A 22,116-nucleotide genomic window follows, 5' to 3' on the forward strand; every position below is an offset into this window, starting at 1 on the left:
CTGCTTTTACCGGTTCTCACGGTCTCTTCGCTTGCAGATTTCTTATATTTTTTCTTCTACCCTGAAGATGGAGGCGATACGTTCCTCCGAAACGTCGGTTAACACCACATATACACGGTGCCAAATCCCAGAAGACTGCTTTCTTCATAAAATATTTAATATGACCTCAAATATTTGAACAATTTCCATGTTTATAAGCGTTAACTTGCAAAAAATATTTCATACATAATTTGTAAGAGCGCTTCATATCGAATTTCATATTCCTACTTTCAGTGGTTCAGTGGTTACTGCTGTAACGTTTCAAGTTTCGCACTGACTTGGCATTGTTGTTTCCAGTTGTATAAAAATATTATTTTAGTACAGGTATATATTTCTTCTAAAATCTCTCACCATACATCATTTCAGCATCCTATAATGAGTTGTGGTGATATCACTCCAACAACAGAAGTTGGTGTGTCCGGCATGTTGTCATTACTAATTGAAGGAAATTGAAATTAGGTAATTTTGGTGTATTTAGTGTCATAAATTTTGTGAAATCTAATAAAGTTATCCAACTTTTACAGGAGTCCACCCACAGACAACGTAATGGTGTCATAAATCTATTACATTTCTTCAGGAAAGTAGATGTGCCAAAATAACATCTCTGGAACGTATCCCCATTTTCAACATTGAGTGTAACAAAAGTCTTACGTTTACGCGTGTGACGCTTTCAGTTAGGGTTATATCTCAGCATTTTCCCGAGAAAAATGATAAAAAACTGCAAATTCTCTTAGAAATAACCATTATGTAAGTGTGTAGAACCAGAGGCATATTATGAAATTCTGCTAACTTAGCGAAGGGTTCTTCATATTTGTATAATTTTTGCTTTTTGTTCAGAATAATTGAGGAACTATTTCAAGGAAATAGCGGCTCCGGTCTAGAAAACCGAGATTAACGGCCGTGGGAATCCGTTGTGCTGACCACATGACACCCTCTATCCGCAAAGTTGGCACTAACTTCGCCGACAAGCGCCGTTCGCTCGGTCAGTATAGTTCGCTTGCGGACTACAGGCCACGGACTTTTATTGTTTTAGAATAGCTATATTTTATGTTCATTTGTAATTACCAAATAAATATTTTCATATTGTTAATGCTGCCAAATGAAACAATGTATACTTACTGTCAGTTTGGGTTGAAGACCATCGGGTGGTACATTCTGGAAGGGCCACCAGCCTTTGAAGCGAGACATCTTGAAAAGACTGATTCTAGGTGCGTGTTTTGATACGATATTAAGGCCGCAGCTACGGCAAGATCGTGCCCCTCGAGGCATCTTGGCCAGATCAAATGTCAGAGACCCTGAAACAAATATTCAAAGTTCAGTGGTTAACTCTAAAAACAAATTGTCCGATGGGATAACCTTTACTGAACTGCACTTACATTTTTAAAGGCGTAAGACGTCTTCATTAAGCTTTTGTGCTTTCAGCTGCGAACACATGATTTCATATACGAAATCCTTTGCTTAGGTCTTCAAATGCGTTACAAATATTCGCTGACAAATGAAATCATACCTTGTCAGCAAGAGTTATTTAGTTAGTCTTTGTTGCAAACTTAGAAGCTAACTGAACTAACTCCATGGAGTAGATTTCTCCTTGAGAAGCTAATAGTGGCTCATCTAGTCAGAAATTCCCTTCATATTATGGAACTCCAAGGCTCATTGCCATGTTCACAGGAGCCCGCTACTGGCCTGAACCCTAAGACAAAATAATGCAGTCCACAACCTCCAACTCTAGTTTTAAGAACCGTTTTAATATTACACTCTCGCCTATACGTAGGTCTTCCAAATGTTTCTTCCCATCAGTTTTCAATCAGAACTCTGTATATATATATTCATTCATTCGTCAGTAATCTGTCAGACGACAGGTCCACAGTCTCTTCCAAAACAGTTCCTCCACTTAATGCGATCTAGAGCTATATGATTAAAAAACTGTAAAACTGAGGCAAAAATTCATCATGAACTGTAGCGCCTACATTAGTATTAATATATTTTTTGTGTATTTCTGTGTAATCGTGCTAACTTTGTAATTAGCCTCTGTGCTGTTAAATTTGTACGCAGATAAACAAGAATTGAATTATTATTATTATTATTATTATTGTTGTTGTTGTTGTATGCTGCTCTATTTGAAATTCAAATTCTCACATTGTGGCTTTGTCTGTGTATGTTTGCTTCTGTATCTTATTCATGCTGTGTAATTAATATAGACTATCATTTTTGTATTTTGTTTTTTAATTATTTTTGTGTATTTCTCTATTCGTGCTAGCTTTGTAATTGGCCTCTGTGCTGTTAAGTTTGCACGTAAATAAACATGAATGGAATTGAATTGAATTCAATTCTCTTCTTCTTCTTCTTCTTCTTCTTATTATTATTATTATATTGGATGTTGTGTTAGCACACAAATAAGTAAAAATTAATTGAGTTATTGCTATTATTATTAACTTTATGCGTGTATGTACGTGTATTGTTCTTTCTTGCCACAAAATGGAATAACTATTGGAAATATACGTAGTTATTTTATTTTCCTCTCCTCTTAACGCTAAGTTTAATTTTTCTTGGAATTATTATTAAATTATTGTCATTATATAGACTGTCATATTTTGTATTTTTAATTATTTGTGTGTATTTCTATGTAGTGGTGCTAACCTTGTAATTTGCCTCTGTGCTGTTAAGTTTGCACGTAAATAACTTGAATTGAATTGAATTATTATTGCTATTACTCGTATTATTCGCTGAAACATACACATTGTAAAGCTCTTTGTTATGCAGCAATTTCGAGACTGGAAATCAAAAGCATTGCCTAAACATTACGAGAGCGCTTCACAGTAATTAGCGCAGTGTTGGCCACACATAGGCTGTGGAAGGCGGTCAACAAATATCTTAGTCATCGGGGAGGCGTAATCGCTCCGCTTTGTAAGTGGCGTTTGTAAGCCACTGGGGTACCACGAAATTGCAAAATGCAAAGAGGGAGGCGCCGCGGGCTGCCCGCGAAGAGCTGAGTTTAACCAATGGGGGGACCCACCGCCCCGAAATTGAGGACGAAGGGAGGAGTTAACCTCCCTCTTTGTTAGCTGCTGCGTCAACGATTTTAATAATATAAAAATGAGGAAAAAACTCAATCAGGGAGCAATCTAAAAACGTAAATTTCGGCAGTCAGCCGGAGGCTCTGTTCGACACGGGTACTACAAGATGGTGGATGGTGACACTTATCTGCGTCTCTATTTCAAGTAAGCCTCTTTGCTCATACTAGCCATGTTACTTAAAATTCAGTGTTGTTGTGAACTTGAAGCACAGTCTCCAGTGTGCCCCACGAGCGCCAGGGTAGCGAATGACAGGCAATGGAGGGAAGCAACAGTCTCACGGCATAACCCCCGAGAGGGAAATTAGAATAGGAGTAACGAAACGATGTTAGGTAAACTGGCCGAAGACGGCCTCACTTCATCGTAAATAACAGTGTAAATAGATCAGTGTGATTAGGGTAGGATGTACACAGGGAGTTTTGATTCACCCCGCCACTACCAAGCCGTCCACGCCCGATCCAGAGCGATCCTGGCCCAAGCGAAGGCAGAACTGACCCAGGCAGTCAACGGCAGCCGGATGCAGCGAACATCCTAACTGAAAGGGTGGCGTCTGAGTAAATTAGTCTTATTTTATTAGCCCCCCCCTAATGGCATAACACTCTTCACTATGCAACTGTGATTTGGGATCGTTTTAGGAAATGCGCCCCAACCCTTCTCCATAAAAAAGAAGTGAGAAAAATGAAAAGTCAAAATTTAACACTTTGAAACAAGCACGAAATACAAACTGAGTACTGATGTAAGGGCAGACTTACCCAGAAGGTCATTCCTTATGAAGTCGTTGTCCCAGATCTGAAGATGCAAGCGGCATGGAATCTTATGTTCAGTTAACTTCCTGAGGAAAAGTGAATCCTTCTTAACTATGATAATCTTGTTCTCTGGTGCATGGTAATTGAACCGAAATATGAAGCGCCAGTTGAAGTTGCCTTCTCCAGTCAGCGACCTGTAGTGGACGTCAGTCGTCTGGACGTCGTCACCAACCAGCCACCTGTGGAGAGAGACGCTTCGTAACCAGGAGTCCACGATGGCTCATCAGCAATATTGATAACTCTATCTGTATAACTGCTTGGTACTGAGTGTTTGCACAGTAGCCGTTTTTGATAAATTATAAAGTAATGTTTGATTCTTATGTTTCGAATCAATAAATATACAGATTATATGGTAAAATTGAAAAGGTAAAGTTGTCCCTTCACTTCATTAATTAAGTACCATGCCATGTAGACGTGTGGAGGAGTGAAGATATAGCTCCACCATTCTTGACCCCGGCACTAGATGGAGGCGAGGGGTCAGCTTCACATCCAGACAGCTTTACCATAAGGGAATGAGCCCCCGATACCCACTGGATAGGAGACTTGGTGGGGCCCAAGAGCTGGTCTGGATGCTCTGGATTGGAGAAAATATCTTGCCCCTGCCGAGAATCGAACCCCAGCTGTCCGACACGTGATCTTTTGCTATACCGACTGAGCTATCCCGGCTCCTCCAATTGTATGGTCCAAAATTGAATTCACCTACTAAATGTAGGCGTAGGCACCTGCTACAAAATTTCATATAAATCTGTTAAACACTGTCAGAACTAGAACCCGCTGATGGAGAGACAGGCAGACACAGTGTACTAATTGTGCGCCATTTATGCACTTTTGCATTGAACCTATGGTTATAATTTACTCGTATTTATTTACTTACTTACTTACTCATGGAGCTGAGACCTTCTTCAGGAGCCACCAATTCTGCAGCTACTCAAGAATTTCCTTGCATTTTAAGAAACCCGAAGGTTCATTATCGTGTTCACAAGAGCCCTCCGCTGGTCCATATCCTGAGCCAGATCAATCCAATCCATACCATACCATCCTATCTAAGATCTATTTTAATATTGTCCACCTACCTACGCCTTGGTCTTCCCAGTGGTCTCTTTCCTTCTGACTTTCCCACCAATATCCTATATGCATTCCTCGTCTCTCCCATTCGTGTTACATGCCCTGCCCACCTCATCCTCCTTGTCTTGGTCATTTTAATTATACTTTATGAAGAGTCCAAGTTATGAAGCTCCTCATTATGCAGTTTTCTCCAACCTCCTGTCATTTCATCTCTCTTCGGTCGAAATATTCTCCTCAAAACCCCTTTCTCAAACATCCTCAGTCTATGTTCCTCCCTTAATGTCAGAGACCAAGTTTCACATCCATACAGAACCGCAGGCAATATAATAGTTTTGTATATTCTAATTTTTATGTTTTTGGACAGCAGACGAGAAGACAAAAGGTTCTGGACTGAATGGTAGCAAGCATTACCCGAGTTAAATCTGCTCTTAATGTATGGTTATAATTTACCTAAGCTAATACGTAAAAGCACTTCTAACTTCAAAAACTTGTACGCATAACTCCACTAAACATTCCTACATTACTTGTAACGAAATAAATTGTTAAAATGAGACATATTTATGTATGACCATATGACATTACCCTTTTACGAAAATATCAGACATTTTCTCTCCTATTAAGAAGCTGTCATCCTGCAATATTACGTCTTCTGTGTTCCAGATGATGACCCGCAATTCGTACTCCTGCGGTGGTGGGGGGGTTATGTCAACTGGAGGAGGCAGAGGCACTTCTCCCATCGGGAACATGTCCACCCACATTTCCAGCTTCCCCTGCATCACAAAGCAACATTCAGAGGTTAGACATTAACTTGAAAATATGACTTTCAACTGTGTCCTTACTCGGGGATCGAATGAGCCAGTGTCAGGCTGTCATAACCTGATTTGACTTTCTTAAGGATCCTTAACGAATGAAGAGTACAGTCTTCTGTGTTGCAACTCCGTTTAGTTCGGTAAAATCCACCGACGTTTCGCATACTTTTACCCAACTACGCGCCGTTAAAATCCAAAAGTTCACATTTTTCGTAGTCTTATACATAAAAATGATTCATTCCATTTCAAAACACTATATTTTCCAAAGTATTACACATAAAAATATGATCAAACGCCATGTGACTTCTTCCTTTGGTGGTATGTTAAGGATCGTGTTTACATACCCCTACTACCAACAACACTGGTAGAGCACAGGGAACGCATCGATGCTGCAGTGATGACCATTGGCAAGGGAGTGCTACAAAATGTTTGGACCGAACTCGACTACCGTTTGGACGTGTGTCGTGTGACTAACGGGGCATACATACAACATTTTTAATTTGGCGAGATTACGGTTCTTTTCATGTATCAATCTTATTTCTATGTATAATACTTAGGAAAATATAGTGTTTTGAAATGGAATGAATCATTTGTAGTAACTTGTTATATTGCAGCAACCTGCTGCACTGTGTAGATCTGACTTTCTGTTCTATTTCTTACCGTCTATGTGCAGCTTCAGTTAATATTCACTCGTTTTGTTCTCTTTACTGTATAATACTATATGTTTCGGCCTAATTGGCCATCATCAGTAGCGTAAGTTGTTTTGATGAAGGAACCCTGTGCTCTGTTGTGATGCTGTGATGCTTTTCTTTTTTTGCAATGCCTCGGATTGTTCTAGGTTATATGGGTTATTGTGCTGTTGCCATGCATGTGTTTGGTTTATGGATTTTGTATGGTCCAGTATGTCGCTGTTCTGAAGTTTTTGTAGGAGCGCAAGCTTGCACATAGACTGCAAGAAGTGGAACACAAAGTCAGATTTTCATAGTGACCGCTGTAAGAACCTCAAGTCCAACAAACTCAACCTGTGTTCATCTCTTGGGATAAAAAATAAAATATCACACCCATATAAAACAAAACGCAAAATTAAAAAAAAAATCCTCTGCTTTACAACACGTATAACCAATTTAAGACGTTAAAATAGGGACTAAAGTAGCCTATAAAAACATCCGTGGTAAAATTTACTAATTTCTGATTTTCAATTCATACAAAGGCAGAGAAACTGAGAAACTTTATAGCAAATCCCATAACTGAATATCATAATACGAGTATAGGATAACTGTTTCATGCGGTGTAGTATCAACTCCAGGGGTTATGTATTTACCTAGACGAGGGGATAATTCCGAACTATAAACAAGAATGGACTCTGGGAAATGTGCTTGTAGCTTATTTAAGGATAATATCAAGATAAAAGGAAAAATAAAAACCAAAGTCAGAGTTGCGAATTCATTTACAGAGATGTCAATAGAGTACCAAAACCAGTAAAACTTATAAATTGGTTTAACTGCTCTTTGTATGTCATAAAGCACAGCGACTTTTCAGTTACATGAATTTACTTAAATAATGTGAATTCGCTGGACCTGATCTATGATATTATACGCACTTGTTCGATTCCAGGCTTCTTCGGATGGAACAGAGACCTCGTCTCTACGTGTTCTGGCACCAGGCGATAGCCTCCGCGGCATACTTTGTGCCATCGTCGCAACGCGTACAGCGCCAGTTCCTCTTGGTTCAAACCTTCGTCCTCAGACTCTCCTGTCGGAACAGAGCCTCAAAATGAAAACCGGGTTTCAAAACGGATGCTAGGTAAGACATAGGAATTAACACTCTGTATTTTTCGTTCAACCATACATCATTCACAACCTAATGGATGCCTTCGTAAGGTAAAGTTTTCCTTTCCCTGCACCACGTGCTTAGCAGAACTATTATTATATCATGAAACAATCGACTGCAATTTTTCTGTGCATGCGTAGTTCCTGCAGGTGATGCTATGCAGTGTACTGATCTTCAGCTCATGAATTTCTACCAAATGTCTGAAAGATTCATACTTTAAGAAATTAATTCTAAACTGGGACAGAGAAGAGGGCCTAGCCAATAAAGCTGAAGAAGAAGAAGAAGAAGAAGAAGAAGAAGAAGAAGAAGAAACCGATAGACATAATGACTAGTCGTTAATATTTCTGTCAGCTTTATGAGAGGGAAGAACGAATTGTCGAGAATATTTTGGTTGATTTGCGTAACACATCACAAGGAAACCGAATGGGCTGGCTTGCCGGTAGCAGCCTGTACTTCTCGGGAGATGGTCAACGCGTATCTCAGCCGGAACACCGGATATCCTGACTGAGATCTTTCGTGGCTTTCCTCAGTTCCCCCCAACGCAAATACCAAGCTAGTACAGCGATTGGACCATGACCATTTCTTTCCGAAACGACAGTGTCGTTAAATAAGCGTGACATTGTCTACGTTACCTTGAAAACGAAATCGATTGTTATTTGCTGGGCCAAAATGATCCGTGATTATACAAGTAAGGAAATNAACTAGAACATTAGTGCAGAGGCATTCCACATGTGTTCTCGTATACGTGTGACATTGTCTACGTTACCTTGAAAACGAAATCGATTATTATTTGCTGGGCCAAAATGATCCGTGATTATACAAGTAAGGAAATGTACGCGTTGTATAAGCATTTGGTTCGCTTAGGCTGGGGCCACACGAGCGCACAAAATGCGTCCGTTATAACGAACGTACTTTATGACGGATGTTGCTGAGGACACCACACAGTTGCAGAATGCGGTGCGTAGTTTATTTTGTCTACAATGGAGCCAGAAGAAAGCGTAGCATTCGCATCTCTTTTTTATTTCTACGACGGACGTCACGATTAGTGTTCGTACCGTTGTTTTCCTGACGATACCACATAGCAGTTTTATCTGTGGAGATGGTCACCATAAAGTACTGAAATCCGATGAAAGTAATTTGAGCCGTCTTAGGAAAATCACCATTTGGTTTCTTGTGGCCCATCTGAATTGCCTCTATTTTTGGCGTTAGAATAATTCGTGTCCACCGGTCTCCGGTCTGTGTTGGATAAACTCTCGATCACGAAATAAGAGCAAAATTCGTCCAACCACCAGCCGCTCTAGAGGAACATAACCATCCGTCCATCCATCCATGCGTACATACAGAGGGCATCCCCAAAGCGACTTTTTCTTCGCAGGGGGCGCTGAAAGCGTGTAAATGCGTAAAAATCCTCACCTTCGATTTTTTCACAATCGCAATAATCTCTCATATGTGTACATATATTTGTATATGTATATGTGAAGGTAAATAATTTGCAAGAAAACTCATATCCATTTAAGAGAACGGTCTTCAGAATTGTAATGCTGTGTTTCGCCGAGAGATCCAGACGTATCAGAGCAACATACTGCCTCCATCTTCAGGGTCGAGAAGTAAGGAGAAGCAGAAGGCCAGTTGAGAGAACCGTGCCTACTTCTTATAGCATCTTGCTTGGATTACTCTTCGACCTTGAAATTGGAGGTGATATGTCTCTCCGAAACTTCGGGTTCTGTTCCAACTACACGGCGTTTCAACCCAGAAGACCGTAGTCTTCATAATCACCCCGTGAGAACCTCAAATCCAGTAGTCTCTTATGGAATTCAGGCGTTCATTACCGTCTCCACAAGAGCCAGCACTGCTCTCTGTTCGAAGCCACCTGAATCCCTTTTCCCATCCTGCGTCTTTAATTTTCTTTTTATTTTTGTCCTCCAATCTGTATGTAAATCTTCCTAGTGGTCTTCTTTTACAGGTTCTCCTACCAAAACCCTTGCGCACTCATTTTCACGCCCATGCGTGCTGTATGCACTGCCCATCTAACTCTGCTTGATCTGATTATTATAATAGTGTTTATTGAGGAGCACACTTATGAAGCTTCTTATGACGCAATCTTCTCCAGCCTACTGCTATATGTGTATAATTTCTCTTGGGTTCGGTCATCCTTCTCAGCACCCTGTCTTCAAAATCATCACTCATTCTTTCATGTAAGAGACCGCGTTGCACAATCATATAAAAAAAGTAAAGCTATTCCTGTACCAGGCTGTGAAGGACCATAGGGTTGTGAGACGTTGAGGGTCCGACATTGCCTAGGTAATCGGCTCAAAGATGGCGGTAAGGTTGTCAGCCTTACGCACCGGCCGCGCTTTACTCCTCAGGAAAATTATTTAATTAATTCCTGGTACTCATTTCTGTTAGAGGCTGAGTAAACCCCAAAAATTATAGTTTTTCATTTCGTTCAAAAATGAGATAAGAATTGTAGGGTGTACATGGACTACAACAGGGCATTCTTTACATTACCTCACCCTCCTTGCTCACTAGCACAATGCAGCTGCAACCACTGTCTCGAACTTACCGGGGACATCTTTTGATGGAAAGCTTTCGTATCGAATTTCAACCACATCTGCTAAACGATCCGTGTTTTTCATGAAAAGATCCATTTACGATTCCATGTAAATCAGGCTTCGCCACTATTGTGAGAACCTGACATTTCGTATATATATCAAATTCCTTGCTTCAGTGGAGGAAAATCAAAACTGGAACTAGCAATCTGATACTTTTTCGGATATATTACAGTAGTCTTTAGCGGAGAAAACTTTGTATAACTTCTTGGCCGCATATACCCTGCTTGTATAATTGGTGATTATGCCTCAAAATTATGTATGGCCGCCATGTTCTAACTGAAGGCAGGCATCTCAAAAACAAACTCGCAACTACCTATGAACATAATATCCTGAAGATTTTCATGATAGTCCCCGCTAATTATAAAGTCAGTAGGAGCAAAATATGTCGCATTGCCACTATAGAGCTTCTTGCAGCTCAAGTTCATCGACCCTCTAGCAGCCTGAGTCTTAGCTGCAGTCTAGTATTTGTGAAGTATAATTGTAATTTCATCGAAACTTTGGGCCGCGCCATAGCTCAAGCGGTTAGTCGCTGGCTTCCCATCGCGGCGACCCGGGTTCGATCCCGGGTCTGGTCAAGTGGGATTTGTGGTGGACAAAGTGGCGCTGGGGCAGGTTTTCTCTGAGTACTTCGGTTTCCCCTGCCAATCTTCATTCCACCAATTGCTCCATAATCACCCTCACCTATCATCTGGGGCTGGTAAAATAGGCCAGAAGTGGCCGCAGTACAAGGGACTTAGTCCCACCCCACTAGCAATAAAAAAATCATCGAAACTTGCCCTGTTGATATGCTTTCAGCGGTTATGAATATCACATTTTTTCCCTAATTAATAAATTAATACTTACTCGAATTTTCACGCAGTTCTTGCAGTTTAACTTCATCACAGTCCCCCAAAACAATGTGGCCCCCGATATATTTTGGACCACTAATGTTACACTTCCTGCACAAATTTTGCAATATATGTGATGGTTTTGAAACATCTCTCCATCTGTTGTATCCAGCCCTAAAATATGAACAGAGATGCAATATTCTAAGCATAAAAAAATACTGAATAAATCAATGTCTTAATACTATATTATACCAATTAATTTTGGTGAAAAATGTAACAATACTGGGTAAAATATTTGCTTCTGTATTACACTAGTAATAATTAGAAACTGTATGCAGAAGGGCTCAGATGTCATCCACTTAAATTTAGAGCCCAAACGTAAAAGCTAGGTTTTATCATACGAAAAAGCAAAAATTATAATTCACAGAGTTACGACCTATCTAAAATACTCCATTATTAAAATTTTTAAGCTTCGACATTTTGAATTAAAAATTTTGATTCTATAAAACGATTTTTTTTTTTTCGTATTTTAAAACGTCTTCCAGATATCTCCCGCTTGTACAACTATATTCGTAGAAAACATCGGACCAAATAATCATTCATATACTTCCAAGTTAAATACACACAAATAACCATCACGGATAAATACATATATTTTATTTCAGTTTTTAACCTCGGGACCTCTCCAATTAATATACCCCTTCAGTACAGAGCCTGGTGCACTAAATTCCCTTGAAGCTTGAAGCAGAATAATGCCCTTATATAAAGCATTCACTGCTCGTTTCGTCCAATTCTTTTCCCACGTTTCTACACAGTTGTTTCTATAACAAAAGAGCAAAAGGTGCGTAGGTACCAAAAATCACCTGTTGGGCGTAATTAGGAACGCCATAGTGGGCGATATTAGAAACATGCATGACTTCAGCATGGCGGATCTCCCAGGAAAAAGCAAGTGATATTAACCACTTTAAACAAACATGAACAGGTTGACTGTTACATGCCTCAAGGGCCTCGCCATAGCCGCTGGCTTCCCACTGCGGCGGCCCGGGTTCGATCCCGGGTCTGGTCAAGTGGGATTTGTGGTGGACAAAGTGGCGCTGGGGCAGGTTTTCTCCGAGTACTTCGGTTTCCCCTGTCAATCTTCATTCCACCAATTGCTCCACAATCACCCTCACCTATCGTCTGGGGCTGGTACAATAGGCCAGAAGTGGCCGCAGTACAAGGGACTTAGTCCCACCCCACTAGCAATACAAAAAATATATGCCTCACAATCCATGAAGTCCATGGTTTCACAGACTGAAGGGATATCAGTACTACATTAATTAGTTTTCGGTTAAGTCGTCAAAGCAGATTATCTTAAAAATAATCCTTATGAGTTTAAACAACATCAATCTCCCGTAGAACTTGAAAGAAAATTAGTAGAAAGGTATTACAGAAGTCATTAGAATCGCCGTCTGAGAGTAGCGATTTCTTGAGAGAAAACCACGGTGGATAGTATTAAGAGCGTGTGCAACAGATGTGTATTTCACCCTTCACATTATCAAACTATCACTTAGTTTAATGTGGTCGTATAGGACGCAGTGTAAGTCCATAAGGCTTTGTTTCCATTTAAGGTTAAGGCTGTAAGATTTCTCCACCATCTCTTAAAATTATGGTTAACATAGCCAGTTTTTGGAAATGTTTACTCTATGAAGTGTTCATTAACCAAAATTTTAGTTTAAATGAAATTTGTAGTGGACCAAATGCAGGTTTATAACTTAACACACGAAGACTTAAATTACTAAATAAATCATTAGGAGATATGCCATCAATGCGGCTTATGAGAAAATATTTCTGTAAGTTTAATCTTCACTGGACAATCCCTACAAACACTGGATACATATCGAGGTAAATAAAAATTAACTGGAAAAATTTTTCACCTCATATTCAAAATACCAAAGTCATAGGCTTATTACTCGTAAGAATGAGTAACCCTACTCTAAATTTTTCTTCATAACAAAAGAGGTCACAGAGTTCACTTACACTTCGTAGCTGGAGGCCAGTCCACACGTGGCCCTATGTCTGCTGTAGTATCTATTTTCCAGATTAATGCTGGTTTCACCTACGATATCATCAAGTCCAGCAATGTCGAAATCCATAACGCACACTGTCAACGTGTTGTCTCTTGGCAGTATCGCCTCCAGTTCGAAGCATCTGTGAGAAAAGCAAAGGTGCATCTCAATTTAAACGCTAAACCTCTCCGGAGATAGGGACTAGCTCTATCGATTGGGCCTAACTGAGACACAGTCCAGTCTCCGAAACGTTGTGTTTTGAAAAATAAACAAGACGGTGTTTTAGATAAAAACAGGGCGATGGATGATGTCCAGAAACATAATATTTGTACAACAAAACGTTGTTATGCAAATGATTTCCATTCATTCTACATGCTTTATGATTTAAGTCTCTTTAATTTATCCACCCTAATAAGACTATATCGCCGGTCACGGTAGCCGAGCGGTCTAAGGTATGTACTGTCTTCGCTCGCTTGGAAACCGGGATCGTGGGTTCGAATCCCACTCAGGGCATGGATGTTTAGTTTGTGTGTGTGCGTTTTTCTGTGTTTGTGTACAGGTAAAGCCCTTGCGACAAGATGATAACCCGCTCAAGGAGTCCTACCGAATGTCTAAGATCTAGAAAAACCGAAGTGAACGGAAAAGTTCATGGAGGCCTAGGCCCACTGGGGCTGTAGTGACAAGAGGAAAAAAAAAGACTATATGTGGTAACAGCCACAATAACAACGATATACGGAGAATTATCAGATATATATGTGACTAATTATTATTATGGCTGTACATCCCTTTGTTGGGCCTTGGCCACTTTTTAAGTTTATTGATCTTGTATACGGTCGGTAGAACTCCTTGGACGGGGGATCAGCCCGTCGCAAGCAAGGCCTCTACCTACACACAGAACAACACGAACACAGAATAAACGCACACAGACATCCTTGCTTTGAGTGGGATTCAAACCCACAATCCCAGCGTTCGAGCGAGTGAAGACAGTTCATGTCTTAGACCGCGCGGCTACTGTGATCAGCCATGTGTGACTTAAGAATAGCCTTTTGCTGCCGGATGTAGAGTACACCATTAATAGTTCATGGTGTTGCGGTTGAGAACCGATTACAAGGATGAAGTTCTACGAACACATCGCAGGAACTTCTGTCTTCCCCTTCAGATTATCTTTATTCTGACTGGTGGCTGCACATACGTTCCTCTGCAGCTACCTGCTGACGCTGGATCCTCGCTCGCGGATTTTTCTACCCTGCAGATGGAGGCGATACGTTCCTCCAAAATGTCGGTCCACTCAAGATCTACACGACGTCACATACCTGAAGACGGCATTCTTCAGTTAACCTTCTTCATCAAAGCCTATCAGGACGCGCGACGGCGAAGAGAAAATTTCTGACTTTTCCAGGAATGAAAACCCGGTAGTTCAGCTCGTAGTATTCACTGTACCAACTTCAGAGCAACTGCTTGTGGTAAGAAAATAAAGTTATCTTTACTTTACTTTACTTTACTTTACAGACTTGCCGCGTGGGGGGCAAAAAGTAATATTCCTCTCCTCTTCCAAAAATCGAATTTCGGTCGTGCAATCCTGATACTTCGATTCCGCAGTTTCTTGTGGTTTGTTGTACGACGCCTTCATTATCTAGGCTATATACCGTTGGATACTGAGAACGATTGACTAATGATGAATTTCAGTGGATGTAGAAAAAAACGACAACGGCCTGATCTGGGTACTGTCCCGCCATTTGCCTGGAAGAAATTAGATAAAGCACAAAGACTTCAGCCGGGACAGTAGGTGTCCCGACCGAAATTAGAACCGAGCCGTTTCCGAATAAAACTAAAAAAAAACAAAACTCCTTGGCTTGAGTCCGCAAGCGAACTATACCGACCGAGCGACCACCGCTTGTCGGCGAAGCTAATGCCAACTTTAGCGGATAGAGGGTGTCGCGTGGTCAGCGCAACGAATCCCCACGTCCGTTAATTTCGGTTTTCTAGACCCGAATACAGGTCTAAACATCGTTAGAACAACAGATCTGTCATACAGAAGTTGTTTTAAGATGACATAAAGATTAATAAGCCTAATTTTAATTATAATTTTACCTGCCGAATGTAGGATCCAGTTGTCGCGGGAAGTAATTGACCTTGTCGCTGATGCTACGAGAGCCGAGCTTGATCATGAGGTATGGGTCTGATTTCCCATTAAGATCTCGCGAGCAGAGTCCAAAAGCCCGAACCACGTACACCCGAACTGAAAGTTTTACAGGAGCATTCGACGGCATATCTTGTAGCAATCCTCCTTGTGCCACATTCAAGCCATTCTCGGTCACGAACACAGTTCCTTGGGGAGGAGGCCATCGGTACACTTTTGCTGTTCCCTGAAAAGAGGCAGATTCTTTGAAATACACATAGGGAGAATTGCCATTTTGTAAATTTTTATTGCGTCTTACCGTCGCGACAATTCAATTTAGGTGTTTTTCTTTTATTTGCTAGTGGGGTGGGACTAAGTCACTTGTACTGTGGCCACTTCTGGCCTATTGTACCAGCCCCAGATGATAGGTGAGGGTGATTGTGGAGCAATTGGTGGAATGAAGATTGGCAGGGGAAACCGAAGTACTCGGAGAAAACCTGCCCCAGCGCCACTTTGTCCACCACAAATCACACTTGACCAGACCCGGGATCGAACCCGGGCCGCCGCGGTGGGAAGCCAGCGACTAACCGCATTCAATTTAGGTTAATATTATAACAAAGTTGATTATATTGTTGGTAATAGTCCTAAACTAATTCACAGATCTCAGTTCGCTTTCCAGCCATATAGAACCACATTTCCTTGACCTCGGCACTAGTTGGAGGTGAACGTTCAGCTTTACGCCCCTGCCGCTTTACCCCCGAGGAAAGAACTCCCGGTACCCATTGAATAGAAGGCTCGGTGGGCTCCAGAGCTGGTCTGGACGACATAGAGAAGTGAAAATTCTTGCCCCCACCGGACTCGAACTCTGACCCCTTGATCGTCCAGTCCGTGGCCAGTCGCTATACCACTGTGCTATCCTGACTCTGATGAAGACGAAATATTGACAAAATTATTAATGCTGTGTTATGCCGCAAATTTCGAGATTGGAGATTTAAGGCATTGCCCAAATGTTACAAGACTTGCAAAAGCGTCTTACAGCAATTAGAGCAATGATGGCAACACATAGACTGTGTAACCAGGTTAACAATGTACTTAGTCAGCAAAGATGCATAATCGCACCACTGCAAGCTCGCCTTACAGGGAACACTGGAGTAGTATGAAATTACAAAATGCACAGGGGGAGGTGCCGCCGAGTACCCGGGAGGAGTCGAGTTTAGCCAATGGGAACCCACCACTTGCAATTTGAAGGAAAAAAGGGAGGAGGTAGCTTACTTTGGGGAAGTAGCTGCGTTAGCAGTTTTATAGTATAAAGAGAGAAAAAGAGACGTTGAGGGGAGCGCTTAGAAAAACGTAATAGTCGACGAGCAGCCGAAGGCTCTGCTCGACATGGGTTCTACAAGTGATGGCGTCGCTGCGTCTCTATCTCAAGTAAGTCACGTTTGCTCATACTAGCCACGTTGTTCAAAATTGTTGTTGTTGTTGTTGTTGTTGTTGTTGTTGTTGTTGTTGTGAAATGTTGAAAGCAATTTCCAGTGTGCCCAGCGAGTGTGGGCTAGGGTAGATACTACGCCAAAGGGGATAGGAGAGTTAGTGTAACGAGTAATGGCCGAGGTAGCCAGTATGGTAAATATGGTCGTTGTATTACGTATTGTGATTGCTGATGTATTGGTTATTGTTGTGACCATTGATTTTGTGATAAACATACTTAAGCTTGTAGAATCTATAGTTTTAGGAGCATAACATTTAAAGGTGAAGCGTTAGGATAGGATAGGGTAAAACTGTGAAATGACTAGGAGAAGAGAGAGAGACAGACCTGAGTCAGACACCCTAGAAGGGGAGATCACAATGAAGTCATAGCCTGGTAAAGTAAAGACACTATGTAGTCCCGACTGAAAGTCGGCATTGTTATTACTGTAAATATTATTGTACATAAGAGTGTAAATAGACCGAGGTAGTTAGGGTAGGATGTAAACAGAGATTTTTGATTCAACCCTTCCCCCGACCGACCCAGAGCTATCCCAGTCCCGACGAAGGCAGAACTGACCCCAGGCAGTCAACGGCAGCTGTATGCAACGAAGAAGGTTCAGAGCCAGGAGAATCCTAGTTGAGAGTAATCAAAATAACACGCCAGTCTTGGGGGGCGTGCCAGGTAGTGGGTAAAGACGGGGCAGGACTCGCTTTACGCCATTAAAAAGTGTGCCAGTGACAGAGGGGCCAGCCAACAAAAGGATGGCGACTGAGTAATTTAGCATCATTTTGTTTAACCACCCCCGTCGCCACGGTAGTACAATTGGTGACATAGGTGGTACAGTGATAGTGGCAGTCATGAATTTAGCAGTATTCCATTAACCCCCCCCTTCAAGCATAACAAATGGGTGGCAGTGGAGGTGGAATTTAGCCAACGGAGCCGGCTGACGAAGTGAATTAGTAGTTGTTTTTACCCACCCCTGCCATCGAAGCATTACATATGGCGGCAGAAGTGGGATATAGAACCCCGCCTGTCGCCGCAACATGACATATGGGGACAGGAAGGTGGGATTAGCCAAAGAGAGTTGGCTGACAGAGCGAATGTGTAACGTGTTTTCCCACCCCTGTCACCCAGGCAGTACATGCTGAATTTTAGGTTCTCAGAGCGTTAACTATGAAATGAGGGCGGAAATCTTCCGGGAAGGAATGCTGTGTAATCCCTTAGACGTCTGATTCTTGCTAGTTCTTTGTTCGGTTCCATTTTCGACCTTGAAGATGGAAGCAGTACCTTACTTCAACCTTCTAAGAACTACAAAGCGTTACAACCCAGAAAATACTTTAAAAAATTATAAATAGATACACTTATACTTGGGCTGCCTGAAAGAAGATAATGGTCCCCTGAGGTCCGGACCTTGCCGCGTCTGAGCCCCGTGTCCCCCCGCCCTCAAGTCACTAGTATGAAGACAGCTGCACTCTGTTAGGAATACATGAGTGCTTATGGTTTAATCGCCATAGCTCAAGCGGTTAGTCGCTGGCTTCCCACCGCGGCGATCCCGGGTTTGGTCAAGTGGGATTTGTGGTGGACAAAGTGGCGCTGGGGCAGGTTTTCTCCGAGTACTTCGGTCTCCCCTGCCAATCATCATTCCACCAATTGCTCCACAATCACCCTCACCTATCATCTTGGGCTGGTACACTAGGCCAGAAGTGGCCGCAGTACAATGGACATAGTCCAACCGCACTAGCAATAACAAAATAGTTTAATCGAATGGGGAGCACGTTACATCTGAGACTAACTACGAGTGTGTGAGAGTCGATTATACTCATCCCATTTTTTCTGCCCTGTACTAATAAGACATACGTGGCCACATCAACATAAAAATCTCTCAGGCATAAGAAAAAAAAATCCGTGACACCTACTTTTAACTGTGCAACGATGTTTTCTCTATCAAGAAGTTCGTCTCCAGTCCTCTTTCCTTTAAAAATATCGAAGGTTTGCAGCGTGTCGTTGAAACCGTTGAAATCGGGTTGTGCTTCCAGTTCATTTGGATAAATCTACACGAGTAATCAGAAAAACGAAAAATATATTACAAAGTAGAAATCAGAGTGACGTAAACTAATAATGCAAATAATGTTAGCAGCATTGTCAGGGAATAGGAAGGTTTCTCATATTTACTAAACCTTACAATGTCTTACCGTGTACAAATACTATCAGAAATCGAAGTATCGACATGTGTTATATACCCACACACAAATTTAATTTAATCCTCATATAAAATAAAAATAGTCCTGAAATATGTTGAAGTTCATTAACATTATATCCAGTAATATTCATTAAACAGCCGCGCGGTCTCAGGTACGAATGTTTGGTGTGTGTATGCGTTTATTCTGTGTTTCTGTTGTCCTTTGTTTAGGTAGAGACCTTGCGACGAGCTGATGACTCATCCAAGGAGTGCTACCGTCTGTGAAAAAAAAGAGAAAAGATTACGGAACTGAAGAAAGCAGTCTTCTGGGATTTGGCACCGTGTATATGTGGTGTTAACCGACGTTTCGGAGGAACGTATCGCCTCCATCTTCAGGGTAGAAGAAAAAATATAAGAAATCCGCAAGCGAAGAGACCGTGAGAACCGGTAAAAGCAGTTTTTACCGGTTCTCACGGTCTCTTCGCTTGCAGATTTCTTATATTTTTTCTTCTACCCTGAAGATGGAGGCGATACGTTCCTCCGAAACGTCGGTTAACACCACATATACACGGTGCCAAATCCCAGAAGACTGCTTTCTTCATAGTCACCGCCGTGAAAGCCTCAAATCTTACATTACGGAACTGAATAAGAGGCCAGGGCCCTGAATGGGCTGGGAAAGCCATTGAAAAAATCATTAAACAATTGTCTATTGGTCTACGATTTTCATAGGGATCTGGCAAAGGGCTCAGAAGACATGTAAGAACACTATTGATCCTTGTGTAAGTAGCTCACAGATTGATTAATGAGAATGACATTTAGTTTTATCGAAATATATCAAACGTTTTATAAGCCTGCAGATATACTGGCCCTCATTAATTACTTGGCCTGTGTTACTTACTATACAAGTTCCACATATAAATTAACATAAAATTTATCGAAAGGTTCAAAAGTAGTGTACATTCAGTTTTCAACGCCCAACCCCCAAGCTGGAGGACTACCCCTTGTCGGCTGTCTGCGACTGCTTGTTCAATATATTAGCAGCTTCCTTCCAAAACTCTTCTCCAAGTATAATTATAATGATCAAGTCAAGGAGGATTGAGGTGAGCAGGGCATGTAGCACGAATTGGAAAGAAAAGGAATGCATATAGGCTATTGTTGGGAAAGGCAGAAGGGAAGAGACCACTGGGAAGACCAAGGCGTAGGTGGGTGGACAATATTAAAATGGATCTTAGAGAGATAGGATGGGATGTTATGGATTGGATTGGTCTGGCTCAGGATAGGGACCAGTGGAGGGCTCTTGTGAACACGGTAATGAACCTTCGGGTTCCATAAAATGCTGGGAAATTCTTGAGTAGCTGCAGAATTGGCAGCTCCTCCAGAAGGGCTCAGCTCCATGAGTAAGTAAGTAAGTAAGTAAGTAAGTCTAAGCCTCCAAAGTTGTCTGCTTCCTCCAGGTCTTCCGACTAATGTTCTGTATCGTTTTTCGTCTATTTCATACGCGACATCTGAGAAGCAGTGGGTCCGGAACGGGGTCAACTCAGCCTCGTGAGGATAACTGAGGAGCTATTTCAAGGAAATAGCGGCTCCGGTCGAGAAAACCGAGATTAACGGCTGTGGGGATCCGTTGCGCTGACCACGCGACACTCTATCCGCTAAAGTTCGCATAACTTCGCCGACAAGCGGCGGTCGCCAGGTCGGTATAGTTCGCTTGCGGACTACAGGCCACGGAGTTTTTGTTGTTGTTCATACGTGATACTGCCCCAGCCCGCCCGCCCCTCCGTTGCATTCCCCTTGATTTGATCAACCTATTAATATCTGGTAAAGAGCAAAAACTATGCAGCTTCTCATTGGGCAGGTTTCTCCAGTCTCCTATTACTTCCACTCGCTTCTGCGCCCTCGAATAGTAGAAGTAAAAGATAAATTAGACCTTGAAGACATGGAGGGTATTAAATGGTTCGGAACCAAACTAAAATCAAAATAGCCCGGCCGAATTTAGTGTAGATTTACAATGCCAAAATCAATCACGTAATTTTAAATGCGTTACATGCGGATCGACGGACGTATTAGGTTATACGAGTTTTAGTATTTTTAACACAGCTAAAATGGGCTCAACGAAAAATATTTGTCACTAAATCACGCCGCTGTCCCCTTCTTATGTTTTATTTGTGATGTGACTGGTGAAAACATTTTTTATTATCTGTTTGAGATACGAATTTCGCGAAAATAAAGTGTAAGTCATTATGAAAATTCAATAACACGATTTATCCCAAAATCTGAGTATTACAAGGATTAATTACTCCAAAACTCGGACGGAGGGTGTCGCGTGGTCAGCGCAACGGATCCCCAAGGCCGTCAATCTCGGTTTTCTAGACCGGAGCCACTATTTCCTTGAAATAGCTCTTCAATTATCCTCGCGAGGCTGAGTGGACCCCGTTCCAGACCCACTACTTCTCATAAAAGCTGGTAGCGTCGGGAATAAAACCCGGACCTCTGGATCTGTAGCCAGGAATTCTGACCACTAGATCACAGAGGCTGTCAAAGGGTTAAATTATCTGGTAAGAATTTGAGCATTTCATGAAGTAGGCCTGCGTGTTATTTATTATTATTATTATTATTATTATTATTATTATTATTATTATTATTGCTAGTGGGGTGGGACTAAGTCCCTTGTACTGCAGCCAATTCTGGCCTATTGTACCAGCCCCAGATGATAGGTGAGGGTGATTGTGGAGCAATTGTTGGAATGAAGATTGGCAGGGGAAACCGAAGTACTCGGAGAAAACCTGCCCCAGCGCCACTTTGTCCACCACAAATCCCACTTGACCAGACCTGGGATCGAACCCGGACCGCCGCGGTGGGAAGCCGGCGACTAACCGCTTGAGCTCTGGCGCGGCCTGGCCTCATGTTACATTACACGAATCTCAAGAGTTGGTATCACTGTTCAGATTTTACACGGTAACAGTAATTAAGTAGGTACCGCACTAAAGTTAATTAATGAAAGTCATTAATATAAAACACCATCGAAATGCGCTGATGCAAGCCAACAGGCCGGTCCGATGATAGCATTACTCGGGATGTTATATGTATAGCGGTCATGCAACTTTCTGGGATTAAATCACTCATTAACTCTGAATCAGTAAAGCAATTACCATTAACTTGGTTAGGACTGTGATAACTGTGTTTACTACCTGATGTAATTGCCAGTAAACTATGATTACCACGACTGCAAGGTGAATTTATAGG

The 22,116-nt window shown here is 41.8% G+C and overlaps 1 protein-coding gene across 1 annotated transcript in view; it reads right to left on the bottom strand.

Moving 5' to 3' along the window:
* LOC111861796 (otoferlin) overlaps positions 1 to 22,116 on the bottom strand; it is a 69,512-nt gene that overhangs the window by 3,533 nt on the left and 43,863 nt on the right. Inside the window, exons 21-28 of the mRNA XM_033750458.1 lie at positions 18,611 to 18,745; positions 15,199 to 15,473; positions 13,079 to 13,249; positions 11,076 to 11,233; positions 7,391 to 7,542; positions 5,564 to 5,751; positions 3,863 to 4,095; positions 1,159 to 1,334 (exon numbers count right to left, since the gene is read on the bottom strand). Coding sequence (XP_033606349.1) covers positions 1,159 to 1,334; positions 3,863 to 4,095; positions 5,564 to 5,751; positions 7,391 to 7,542; positions 11,076 to 11,233; positions 13,079 to 13,249; positions 15,199 to 15,473; positions 18,611 to 18,745 — 1,488 coding nt within the window. The remainder of the gene's footprint in view (positions 1 to 1,158; positions 1,335 to 3,862; positions 4,096 to 5,563; positions 5,752 to 7,390; positions 7,543 to 11,075; positions 11,234 to 13,078; positions 13,250 to 15,198; positions 15,474 to 18,610; positions 18,746 to 22,116) is intronic.

Source organism: Cryptotermes secundus, unplaced genomic scaffold, assembly GCF_002891405.2.
Source record: "Cryptotermes secundus unplaced genomic scaffold, Csec_1.0 scaffold598, whole genome shotgun sequence".
NCBI lineage: Eukaryota > Metazoa > Arthropoda > Insecta > Blattodea > Kalotermitidae > Cryptotermes > Cryptotermes secundus.